The sequence below is a fragment of the Nicotiana sylvestris genome, chromosome 3 (assembly GCF_000393655.2).
Source record: "Nicotiana sylvestris chromosome 3, ASM39365v2, whole genome shotgun sequence".
NCBI classification, from domain to species: domain Eukaryota; kingdom Viridiplantae; phylum Streptophyta; class Magnoliopsida; order Solanales; family Solanaceae; genus Nicotiana; species Nicotiana sylvestris.
This window is the reverse complement of record NC_091059.1, coordinates 142,757,111-142,770,710: the sequence shown is the minus strand read 5'-3', so window position 1 is coordinate 142,770,710 and position 13,600 is coordinate 142,757,111. Positions and strand designations below refer to the sequence as shown.

Genomic DNA, 13,600 nt, shown 5'->3' with positions numbered 1-13,600 from the left:
TCAAAACCCCAAAATTAGGCCTAAGAACATTTCTCAAATTTTCCCTAATTTTTCATCCATATCCCGAAATTAAACGATAAAACTAACAATAGATTAATGTAGTAGAACCAAATTAGAGTTAGGATTTATTACCCAATCTTCCTTCTTCAAAATCCCTCTAGAAATTGCCCTCTACCGAGCTCCAAATTGATTTTTCAACTTATGAACTCAAACCCTCGATTTTCTCTTTTTCTACCCAGCGATTTCCGCTTCTGCGGTCATGGGACCTCACCTGCAGTCCCGCTTCTGCGGAAAATAACCCGCACCAGAGATATTTCATTAAACGTCCAAAATCCCGCACCTGCGCCCACTTAGTCGCAGATGCAGTCCGCTTCTGTAGTCCTTGGGCCGCACCTGCGACCAACTCCACTCAAGCCTTAGACCGCACCTGCAGTTCCTAAAATGTTTCTGCGGTGCCGCACCTGCGGTCCCACATACGCTGGTGCGGTTATGATAGGTTCAGAAACCTCAGCTTTTGCCTAAGTCCAAATTCCAATGCGTTAAGCATCCGAAACTCACCCGAGCCCCCCCAAACATGCCAACCAATCCTAAAATATCATACGAACTTAGTCCAACCCTCGAATCACATCAAACAACGCTAGAACCACGAATTACCCTCCAATCCAAACCTAAAGAATTTGAAATTTTAAGAATCCCACAACCGATGCCGAAACTAACCAAACCAAGTCCGATTGACCCCAAATTTTGCATACAAGTCACATTCAACACTGCGGAGCTATTCCAACTTTTGGAATTAGATTACGACCGTGATATCAAAATTTCACTATCGATCCGGAAACTTCAAAAATTTAACTTTCGGCATTTAAAGCCTAAATAAGCTACGGACCCCCAAAATACAATTCGGACACGCCCCTAAGCCCGAAATTACACAACGGAGCTAACAGAATCAACAAAATTCCATTTCGAGGCCGTTTTCACAGTACTCTGATTACGGTCCAAATTCTAAAGCTTAAACTCTTATTTAGAGACTACGTGTCCCAAAACACTCTGAAACTCAAAACGAATCCTCCCGACAACTCATAATAGCAGAACAAACACAGGGGAAGCAGTTAATAGGGGATCATGGTGTTAATTCTTAAATAACCGGTCGAGTCATTACATCCCCCCCTCTTAAAACATTCGCTCCTCCTTGAACGAGCATAGAGACATACCTGAAGTAGTGAAAAGATGAGGGTAACGACTGCACATATCCTACTCGGTCTCTTAAGTCGCCTCCTCGACCGACTTACCCCGCTAATGAACCTTCACTGATGCAATGTTCTTTGACCTCAAATTTCGAACTTGCCTGTCCAATATCGCCACTGGCTCCTCAACATAAGATAGATCCTTATCCAATTGGACTGAACTGAAATCCAACACATGCAACGAGTCACTGTGATACTTCCGAAGCATCGAAACATGAAATACCGAATGAACTCCTGCCAAGCTGGGAGGTAAGGCAAGCTCGTAGGCAACCTCCCCAACATGCCTCAATATCTCAAAAGGACCAATAAACCTTAGACTCAATTTCTCCTTCTTCCTAAATCTCATAACGCCTTTCATAGGCGAAACCCGAAGCAAGTCCCGCTCTCCAACCATATAGGAAACATCACGAACCTTCAGGTACGCATAACTCTTCTGTCTGGACTGGGCTGTGTGAAGTCTATCCTGAATCACCTTAACCTTCTCCAAGGCATCCTAAACCAAGTCTGTGCCCAATAATCTAGCCTCACCCGGCTCAAACCAACCCACCGGGGATCTACACTGCCTACCATACAAGAACTCATACAGTGCCATCTGAATGCTGGACTGATAACTATTGTTGTAGGCAAACTCCGCCAGTGGCAAGAACTGATCCCAAGAACCTCCAAACTCCATCACACAAGCACGAAGCATATCCTCAAGAATCTGAATAGTACACTCAGACTGTCCATCCATCTAGGGGTGAAATGTTGTGCTCAACTCCACCCGAGTACCCAACTTATGATGTACGGCCCTGCAGAACCGTAATGTGAACTGTGTACCTCTATCTGAAATGATATAAACTGGAATACTATGCAGACGAACAATCCCCCTGATATAAATCTCCACCAACTGCTATGAAGAATAGGTAGTACACACAGGAATGAAATGCAACGAACTTGGTCAGCCGATCCACAATCACCCAAATGACATCAAACTTCCTCAAAGTCCGTAGGAGTCCAACTATGAAGTCCATGGTGATCTGCTCCCACTTCTACTCCGGAGTCTCTATCTGCTGAAGCAAACCACCCGGCCTATGGTGCTCATACTTTACCTGCTGACAATTGAGGCACCGAGCTACAAACCCAACTATATCTTTCTTCATACGCCTCCACCAATAGTGTTGCCTCAAATCTTGGTACATCTTTGCGGCACCCGGATGGATGAAATACAGCGAACTATGGGCCTCCTCTAAAATCAACTCCCGAAGCCTATCAACATTAGGCACACATACGCGACCCTGCATCCTCAATACCCCGTCATCATCAATAGTCACATCTCTAGCATCACCATGCAGAACCTTGTCCTTGAGGACGAGCAAGTGAGGGTCATCATACTGACTCTCTCTGATACGATCAAACAAGGAAGACCGAGAAATCATGCAAGCTAGAACCCAACTAGGCTCCGAAAGATCCAATCTCACAAACTAGCTGGCTAAGGCCTGAACATCCATTGCCAGGGGCCTCTTCGGTACTGGTAAATAAGCCAAACTCCCCAAACTCTCTACCCAGTGACTCAAAGCATCAGCCACCACATTAGCCTTGCTTGGGTGATACAAGATAGTGATATCATAGTCCTTCAGCAGCTCTAACCACCTCCTCTAGCACAAATTGATATCCTTCTGCTTGAGCAGATGCTGCAAACTCCAGTGATCTGTATAGATCTCACAAGAAACACCGTACAAATAATGACGCTAGATCTTTAAGGCGTGAACAATAGCAACTAACTCGAGATCATGGATAAGATATTTCTTCTCATGTACCTTCAACTGTCCGGACACATAGGCAATCACCCTACCGTCCTACATCAATACCGCTCCAAGACCAATCCTCGAGGCATCACAATAGACAGTATAAGACACCGAACCTATAGGCAATATCAAAACTGGGGCTGTAGTCAAAGTTGTCTTGAGCTTCTGGAAGTTTTCCTCACACTCTTCCATCCACTGAAACGGAGCACCCTTCTGGGTCAGTCTAGTCATAGGTGCTGCAATAGATGAAAATCCCTCAACAAATCAACGGTAATAACCTGCCAAGCCAAGAAAACTGTGGACCTCTGTAGCTGAGGAGGGTCTGGGCGAACTTTGCACTGCTTCTACTTTCTTCGGGTCTATCTTTATCCCCTCACTCGATACTACGTGACCCAAGAATGCCACAGAATCCAACCAAAACTCACATTTTGAGAACTTTGCGTATAATTTATTTTCTCTCAAGGTCTGAAGCACTATCCTCAGGTGTTGTTCGTGATCTTCCCGACTCTGAGAGTATACCAGAATGTTATCAATAAAGACAATGACGAACGAGTCAAGATATGGTCAGAACACACTGTGCATCAAATGCGTGAAGGCTGCTGGGGCATTGGTCAGCCCAAATGACGTAACAAGGGACTCGTAATGACCATACCGAGTCCTAAAAGCAGTCTACGGGATATCTGGCTCTCAAATCTTCAACTAATGGTAACCTGAACGCAAGTCAATCTTTGAAAACACTCGTGCACCCTGTAACTGGTCAAACAGATCATCAATACGAGGCAAAAGATACCGGTTTTTCACTGTAACTTTGTTCAACTGGCGATAGTCAATGCACATATGCATAGAACCATCCTTTTTCTTTACAAACAAGACAGGAGAATCCCAAGGTGATAAACTTGGCCGAATAAAACCCTTATCAAGCAATTCCTGTAACTGATCCTTCAACTCCTTCAACTCAGGAGCCATACGATACGGAGGAATAGAAATGAGCTGAGTGCCCAACAACAAATCAATACTGAAATCAATATCTCTGTCGGGTGGCATACCTGGAAGATCAGCTGGAAACACATCAGGGAAATACCATATTACAGGGAATGAATCAACTATAGGGGTATTAATACTGACATCTCTCACATAGGCTAGATACGCGTCATACCCCTTCTCAACCATTCGCTGAGCCTCAAGGAAAGAAATAACTCTACTGGGAGTGTGATCTAAAGTACTCCTCCACTCTACTCGTGGTACACCTGGCATAGCCAACGCCAAGGTTTTGGCGTGACAATCAAGAATAGCATAATAGGGCAACAACTAGTCATGTCTAAGATAACATCGAAAGCTACCATGCTGAGCAATAATAAATTAGCTCTGGTCTCAAAATCACTAAGAGCCATCAAATACGATCGGTAAATGCGGTCCACAACAAGAGAACCTCCCACAATAGTAGAAAGATAAATAGGGTAACTCAAAGAATCTCGAGATACGCCCATAAGAATAATGTGGGGCAAAATAAGAAGACACATAAGAATAAGTGGAGCCTGGATCAAATAAAACTGATGCATCTCTATGACAAACCAGGACAATACCTGTGATGACAGAATTGGAGGCAACAACCTTGGTACGGGTAGGAAGGGCATAATATATGGCCTGGCCTCCCCCTCTAGATTGACCTATATCTCCCCGACCTCCACCTCTAGCTGGCTGAGTAGGCGGGGTAGCAACTGGTGCCGTAACCATAGAATGGGAACTCTATGGGACACGATGTGGCTGAGAAGTCTGTGAAGGTGCACCCCTCCTAAGTCTGGGGTAATCCCTCACCATATGGCGTGTATCGCCACACTCGAAACAAGCTCTTAGAGGACGCTGCGACTGTGACTGGCTCAGGCCAAGTCTACTGGACTGACCACTAAAAGCACCCCGTGTAGGAGGCGCACTAGATACTGGAGGTGCGTAATAAGGCTCCTGAGGTCTAGGAGGAGCTGGAATACCACTGGCTGTTAGAAGAGCTGAATGAATGGGGCGACTCATATAACCCTTACCATAATGAACTACAACTGGAGCACGGGCACCAGAATAATGGCCCGACTCTCGAGACCTCTTGGCCTCCCTTTCCTCTCTATCCCGAGCATGCATACCCTCAACTCTCCTAGCAATGCTCACCACCTGCTGATAAGAAATATCCATCTCCCAGGCCATGCTAGACCTGATGCTGGGAATGAGCCCCTCAATAAATCGGCAAACTCTCTCACGAACTGTAGAAACCAAGGCTGGTGCATGCCTAGCGAAGTTAGTGAAATAGACAGCATACTCCGAAACAATCATAGTACCCTGGCGCAAATACTCAAAATTTATGCGCCATGTGTCCTTGAGGCTTTGAGGAATGTACTCCTTCAAGAACATATCTGAAAATTGAGTCCATATAAGGGTTGCCGCCTCCGCTGGACTGTCTAACTCAAAAGTATGCCCCTACTGATAAGCTGCTCCTCGACTGGAATGCAGTGAAAGAAACCCCACTCGATCCTGATATACCCATACTACGGAGGATAACCAATAACACTCCTCCAGAAATCCCAGAGCATCATCTGATGCTAGACCACTGAATACAGGAGGCTTGTACTTTTTGGACCTCTCAAGCCTCCTCTACTCATCCTCAGAAGCTGCTGCCCTATCCTCGGGCTGAACTGGGCCACAGGCGGTACCGGTATAACCTCTGAGATCTTATCAACCTAGACCTGCTACTCAGGAGTGCGGGTGGCAGGAGTGTGTACTCCTCCCCCGGCCTGAGATGTGGATGCAGCAAGGGGAATCAACCCTGCCTGAGCTAGAGTAGTGTACATGCTCACGAACTGTGCAAGGGTCTCCTGAAGAGCTAGAATAGTAGCAGCAATAGGCGTATTAGGTGCTTGGACTCCAGCTGGAGCTGCTGGTGGGTCCTCTATGGCAGCTCGCGAAGGTGCTATGGCTGTACCACATACGCATCCTCGGCCTTTACCCTGGCCCCAACCTCTGACGGCTCTAGCAGGGGGCGCGGGTGCCTGGTCATCTCCGATAGTACGTGTCCTCCCTATCTATGAGAGAATAGAAGATAGAAATTTAGAATTTTGATATAAAAAATCTCGCACGACAAGGAAATCAAATGAAGTAGAATTTTCCTAACAGTTACATGGCCTCCTGTAGATAAGTACAAACGTCTTCCTACCGATCCGCGAGACTCTAATACACCGGCTTGTGATTCATGACTCCTATGAACCTAGAGCTCTGATACCAACTTGTCACAACCCAAGTTCTTCCTCCATGAACTGTCGCGACGGCACCTAGTCTCTTCGACTAGGTAACCCTAACAATTTGTGGAAAAAGGAAACAAAGATACAAAACTAGCAATTTACGGGTAATATGGTAGAAAATTTTATGATGCCACTCAACATATACAATAACAACACTCTCGATCAATACTAACACTCCCAAAACCCGGAATCTCATGAATCACAAACTACAGGAAATACATAATGTCTAAATCCGGAAGTCTAAACAAAGTAATTACAGAAGGTCTATAGCTAAAAGAGAGAATAAAGAGGGACTCCTCCGTCTGCGGACACGACAGATATACCTCGAAGTCTCTGAGAATCGCCTCACCTCACTAATAGTATGGCTGAGCCAAAGAACCTGGATCTGTACACGAAAAACATGTGTAGAAAAGGGGCATGAGTACATCACAACGGTATCCAGTAAGTACCAAGCCTAACCTCGGTCGAGTAATGAAGAGGAAGGTCGGGGCCCTACTGGTTATATACATAAAACAAGGTAAATAGTACGAAATATGGCAATATAATTAAAGCACTAACAGTTATAGAGAACAAAATCACAGAGAGAATGTAACTCAGTACACATAGATAGCAATGGGGGATCTCCCAGGATATCGTCCCGTAGTCCCAAATGTAAAAGTGCAGAGGATCTCCCAAAATACCAATCAATGGTCCCAAAGTAAATATCCAGTACAGAGGAATCTCTCGGGTGTCATCCCGTAGTCCCAAATATAAATGTGTAGGGGGATCTCCCGGAATACTGATCCGTAGTCCCAAAGTAAACAAACAACGGTATCAAGAAAGAATCTACTGTTCTATTCGAAGATAAACAGGAATTCTACTCTAGACATGCTGCACAGATCACAAGTAAGCAGTTAAAGCAGGTAAGACAATTAGAACACATAAGCATGATTTTCTTGAGCTAAACAAAAAGCTTCAAGTACAAGTATTACTCAATTACAAGAAAACACAGATATTTACTTAATAAAAATAGGAATTTCCAAAAATTAACACGTGTACGCCCTTGTCACCTCACGTACATAGCACTCATATAACAACAATACCAAAATCCTAAGAGGAGTTCCCCCACACAAGGTTAGGCAAGTGACTTACCTCAAACCAGCTCAAAATCAATCCGAAATCATGCCTTTGCCACGATTATCCAACTCCGAGTGGCCTAAATCTAATCAAATTAATATCGTAACGTAAATACAACTACAAAAAACTAATTTAGCTAAAGAAATCAAAGCTAAGGCAAGGAAATAGCAAAAGCCCATTCACTCACGAGTCTAACCATACCAAAATTATTCCAACCCGATACAAAAATCTTGATCAAAACCCCAAAACCAGGCCTAAGAACTTTTCTCAACTTTTCCGCAATTTTCATCCAAATCCCGAAATTAAACGATAAAACTAACAATAGATTAATGTATTAGAACCAAATTAGAGTTAGGATTTATTACCCAATCTTCCTTCTTCAAAATCCCTCCGGAAATCGCCCTCTACCGAGCTCCAAATCGATTTTTCAACTTATGAACTCAAACCCTCGATTTTCTCTTTTTCTACCTAGCGATTTCCGCTTCTGCGATCATGGGACTGCACCTGCGGTCCCGCTTCTACGGCAAATAACCCGCACCTACGATATTTCATTAAACGTCCAAAATTTTGCAATTGCGCCCACTTAGTCACAGATGCGGTTCGCTTCTGCGGTCCTTGGGCCGCATCTGCGACCAACCCCACTCAAGCCTTAGACCGCACATGCGGTTCCCAAACCGCTTCTGTAGTGCCACACCTACCGTCCCACACACGTAGGTGCGGTTATGACAGGTTCAACAACCTCAGCTTTTGCCTAAGTCCAAATCCAATCTGTTAAGCATCCGAAACTCACCTGAGGGCCCCCTCGAGACCCCAACCAAACATGCCAACCAATCCTAAAACATCATATGAACTTAGACCAACCCTCGAATCACATCAAATAATGATAGAACCATGAATCGCCCTCCAATCCAAGCCTAAAGAACTTGAAATTTCAAGAATCCTACAATCGATGCCGAAGCCAACCAAACCAAGTCCGATTAACCCCAAATTTTGCACATAAGTCACATTTAATATTGCAGAGCTATTCTAACTTTCGGGATCAAATTCCGACCCCGATATCAAAATTTCACTATCGATCCGAAAAATTTAAAAATTCAACTTTCAGTATTTCAAGCCTAAATAAGCTACGGACCCTCAAAACACAATCCGGACATGCCCCTAAGCCTGAAATAACCCAACGGAGCTAACAGAATTGACAGAATTCCATTTCGAGGCTGTCTTCACACTGTTCTGACTATGGTCCAAATTCTAAAGCTTAAGTTTTCATTTAGGGACTAAGTGTCCCAAAAACACTCCGAAACTGAAAACGAATCCTCCCGACAACTTACAATAGCAGAAACAAACATGAGAAAAGCAATTAATAGGGGATCAGGATGTTAATTCTTAAAACGACCTGCCGGGTCGTTACAGAAAGCAACTGCCAGGCGAGCTAAAGCCCAAGTTGTGACAACTAGGTCATTTTTTGCCTTTTTAATTTGTATTTATATACTAATTACATACTTGTATTTATTACAATTTTCCGCGGAAGCGGTGTCGAATGCAATCAAAGTGATTCTGCCCTGATTTGGTATATTATCTTTGTACAAGAAGGAACAATATTTTGTGACGACCCGGTCAGTCGTCTTAAGAATTAACGCCCCGATCCCCTATTAAATTCTTTCCCCAAGTTTATTTCTGCTAATTCAATTTGCCGGGATGTTTGGTTTTGAATTTCGGAGAGTTTTGGGACACTTAGTCCCTAAATGAGAGCTTAAGTATTGGAAAGTTGACCATAGTCGGAACAGTGTGAAGACGGTCTCGGAATGGAAATCCGATGGTTCCGTTAGCTCCGTTGGGTGATTTTGGGGTTATGAGCGTGTTCGGATTATGTTTTGGAGGTTCGTAGTTAATGTAGGCTTGAAATGCCGAAAGTTGAATTTTGGAAGTTTCCGGTTCGATATTGAGATTTTGATCCGAGGGTTGGAATAGAATTCTGAGAGTTGCAGTAGTTCCTTTATGTCATTTTGGATGTGTGTGCAAAATTTCAGGTCATTCGGAGGTGGTTTGGTTGGATTTTTGATCAAAAGCTGAATTTGGGAGATTTTTGAAACTTAGGCTTAAATCCGATATGTTTTGATTGATTTGGTGTTGTTTGAAGTGTTTTAAAGATTGGTACAAGTTTGAATGAGGTTTTAGGATATGTTGATGCCTTTGGTTGAGGTCCCGGGGGCCTTGGGGTGATTTCGGATGGTTAACGGGAAGTTTGAGGAAATGTTGCAGCTGCCTTTCTTTGATGCTTCTGGTATTTTCGCATCTGCGGTTTGGGTACCGTAGATGCGACGCCGCAAAAGCAGCTAATAGGCCGCAAAAGCAGATTATGGTCTCTTCAGCAGGAACCGCAGATGCAGTTATTTTTCCGCAGAAGCGGTACCGCATCTGCGGATTGGGAGTCGCAGATGTGGAAAAATTTCCATTTAAGTGAAAAGTCGTAGATGCGATATTAGTTCCGCAGATGCGGTCCCATGACCACAGATGCGAAAATCGCTGGGTAGAACATATAAATAGTTGCCTTCGCGAATTTGAGGGATGCTTTCACCATTTTCATCCGGGTTTGAAGCCTTTGAGAGAAATTCTTGAGGAAAACAAAGGGAAATCACTTGGAGGTAACATCCTTGACTTCAGAACTCATTTTATGTGATTAAAGACCTAATTAGTGGTGAGAAATTTGGGGAAAATGGTTAATTAGGGCTTGAGTTTAAGAGACCTTTAAATGAGGATTTGAGGGGCCAATTGGACTCTGATTTCAGTGTTCTTGTTATGTATGGACTCGTGAGAGTACGAGGTTTCTGAAAATGTAAATTTTACCCGATTTCGAGATGTGGGCCTGAGGGGCATTTTTGTCATTTTACATAATTTTGCGTATTAGCTTAGAATTTAATTGTAGAATCAGTTACTTGAAGTGTTATTTACATTATGCAATTGTATTGAATTGATTTGGGGCATTTGAAGTCGAGTACTCATGGCAAGAGCGTGGTTTCAGGTTGATTTTGAGCCGGTTCAAGGTAAGTGGCTTGTCTAACCTTGTGTGGGAGACCCTCCTTTTAGGATTGGTATATTTGATAATTGAAATGCCTTGTAAGTGAGGTGACGAGTGTGTACTTGTGTTAATTATTGGAAATCCGGCTTTCTTTAAGTGATTACTAATATATTTCCTTTCCTGCTTCTATTGCTTGCACTATTAAGCCTGTTGTTAGCCTAGAAAAGCATGTCTAAGTGACTTAATTGATTTACTTGATTCAACTTGCCTTAGTTGAATTCTGTGCAGCATGGTAGGCTAGAATCGCTTATTGCCTTAATATGAATTTTGCTATTTCTGTTTATCTTCTTGTTGCTGTTATTTATTTATTTTGGGACTACGAATGTGAGATTCCGGTAGCTCCCCTTGTCTGTTTACTTTGGGACTATGGGTTAATTCCCGGTAGATTCCCCTGCATAGTTAAATAGAACTACGGGAATGCACCCGATAGATTCCCCCAGTACTGGTATTTATATTTGGGACTACGGATCGGGATTCCGGTGGATCCCCATGCATTGATAGTTGGACTACAGAACGAGATCCCGAGAGATACTTCGGACATATATGATGGACTACGGGACGGTATCCCAGGAGATCCACTGGATAGTTGTAATTAGGACTACAGGACGGTATCCTGGAAGGTGCCCCGGTTGTTATCTCTGTGTTGAGCTGTATTTCTTTTCGTGGCTTGTTTGTCTCTGATCTAGTTGTTGTTGTTCTGTCAATTCTATGTTATTTCTTACTGTTGCACTTATTTATACTATTTTATTTCACACTGTTAACCCTTATATTGTATTTAACCTCAGTAGGACCCTGACATTTCTCGTCACTACCCAACTGAGGTTAGGCTTGCACTTGCTGAGTACCGCTGTGGTGTACTCATGCCCCTTCTACATAGTTTTTCATGTGCAGATCCAGGTACCGCTGATCAGTCCTACTATCGTTGATGGAGGCGACTGCTTAGAGACTCCGAGGTACATTTGCCGCGTCCGCAGACCAAGGAGTCCCTTTCTATTCCCGCCTTTAGTATTTAGCCCTTATGTACTTTTCTGTTCTTTATTAGAAATTCCGGAGCTAGAGTTATGTAGTATTTCTTTTCTTAGCTTGTGATTCATGGGTTTCCGGGTCTTGAATTTATGTTTGGTATTGAGAGTTAAATATGGTGTATGCGGAACGACACATTTAAACACTATTATTACTTTATTTCCGTTTTAAATTGTTTATATCCACAAATTTTAGTTTTTCTTCCGCAAATTAGCCTTACCTAGTCGTAGAGACTAGGTGCCGTCACGATGGTTCATGGAGGGCGAACCGGGGTCGTGACATATTTGCTAAAAGAAAGAGTGATAATTTTGACATGAATCTAACTCAAAGAATAAGCTTAATTAAAGAAAATATTAAGGTCTTATATTTCGTCTTATTAGCACTGGTGTATCAGGGGTTGTTTGGTATGATGGATAAGCAGAAATAATTATAGGATAAAAATTTAGTATTGCCTTATCCCTTTTTGATTATTAATCCTGGGATAAAATATTTTGGGATTAAAAATAGTATCGGGGTATCTTATACCTGCTACATGGTGGAATAACAATCCCAAGATACATTGACAATCTCATAATTTATACAGTATACCAAATAATCAATGAGAAATAAAAGTCAAAATAATTAGGGTGTGTTTGCTATGAAGGAAAATATTTTCCTAGAAAATGTTTTCATGGAAAAAGAGTGGTTTTATCACTTATTTTTCCTTGTTTGGTTGGTGAGTAGAAATTTTTTTTCGGAAAATATTTTCTAGTATTTGGTTAGATAGTAAAAAATATTTTTGTATGCTACTCTCCTCACCCCCATTCCCACAAGTCCCGATATTTCCTTGCTCCCCCCTCCCCCCTCCCAAATACCCAATATTTTTAGGACTTTATTTTCTTCAAGAATTTAATCATTTTTTCAAAAATTCATACAAACCTAAAAGAACTAATGTGTTACTTTACTTTTTATGCAAAAATAGTGTTAAAATTTATTCTGCATAACTAAAAAGAAAATACTCTATTTTTGGTTGAAAAAGAAATTATTCTTTCTACAACATGAAAATAAAATACTCATTTTGTTGAAATGAAAAAAAAATACTTTTTTACATCATGAAAAGAAAATACATTTTTATATCATATAAAAAACGAAAAAGGGCCAGAACTGACCCTGAACTATAGTTTCAGGGTTAAGAATACCCTTCTTCTACCTATTGGGCCATCGGTATCCCTAACGTTATTTTCCTGGACCTTACATGCCACTCCAACTAACGACTCATATTTAAAAAAAGGAAAAAAAGAAAGGTTAATTACTAATTACGTGGCAATTTCTCATTATCCTATTTTAAAATAAAAAAGTCCTTTTACATACCTAGATTAGTGAACCTTACTCGCCCCAAAAAGCACACCTGCTCCGATCCGTAAACAAATAACCTAAATAAAACACGGATCATATCTTATTTGTTAGCCATTGTTTTTCTCTCCTCTTTTGTAACGACCCGGCTAGTTGTTTCATGAGTTACAACTCCATTTTCCCGTTTTTGCTTCTTTATGTGTTGTTCAACTATATTTCATCGTATCATGTTGGTTGGTTTGGGTTCGGAGTACTCTTGGAGTGGAATGAGACACTTAGTCTCTAATTTAGGAGTTTAAGTTGAAAAAAGTCAACCAGATGTTGACTTATGTGTAGAAGGTCTCAGATGTGAATTCAGATGGTTCAGATAGCTTCATTAGGTGATTTTGGACTTAGGAGCATGTTCGGAAGGTAATTCGGAGGTCCGTGGTAGAATTAGGCTTGAATTGGTAAAATTTGGAAATTTGGAGTTTCCGGTCGGCAGTGGAAATCTTGATATCGGGGTCGGAATGGAATTTTGATAATTGGAGTAGGTCTGTAGTGTCATTTGTGACATGTGTGCAAAATTTCATATCATTCGGAGGTGATTTGGTTTGTTTCGGTGTTATTTGCGAAATTTGGAAGTTTAGAAGTTCTTAGGCTTGAATCCGAGGGTGATTTGATGTTTTAATGTTGTTCAGAGTGTTCCTAATGTTGGAATAAGTTAGAATAGTGGTATATGACTTTTTGGTATTTTTGGTT

At 42.1% G+C, this 13,600-nt stretch overlaps 1 protein-coding gene across 1 annotated transcript; it reads right to left on the bottom strand.

Moving 5' to 3' along the window:
- Positions 1-1,293: 1,293 nt before the first annotated feature.
- LOC138888109 (uncharacterized) lies at positions 1,294-1,638 on the bottom strand. The gene has a single exon (XM_070169922.1). The coding sequence runs from the start codon at positions 1,636-1,638 to the stop codon at positions 1,294-1,296; it is 345 nt and encodes a 114-aa protein (XP_070026023.1).
- Between the last annotated feature and the right edge of the window lie 11,962 nt (positions 1,639-13,600).

What these genes read in the sequence shown, in the direction of transcription:
- LOC138888109 (XM_070169922.1), bottom strand. Translation starts at nt 1,638, where the DNA reads ATGGTTGGAGAGCGGGACTTGCTTCGGGTTTCGCCTATGAAAGGCGTT.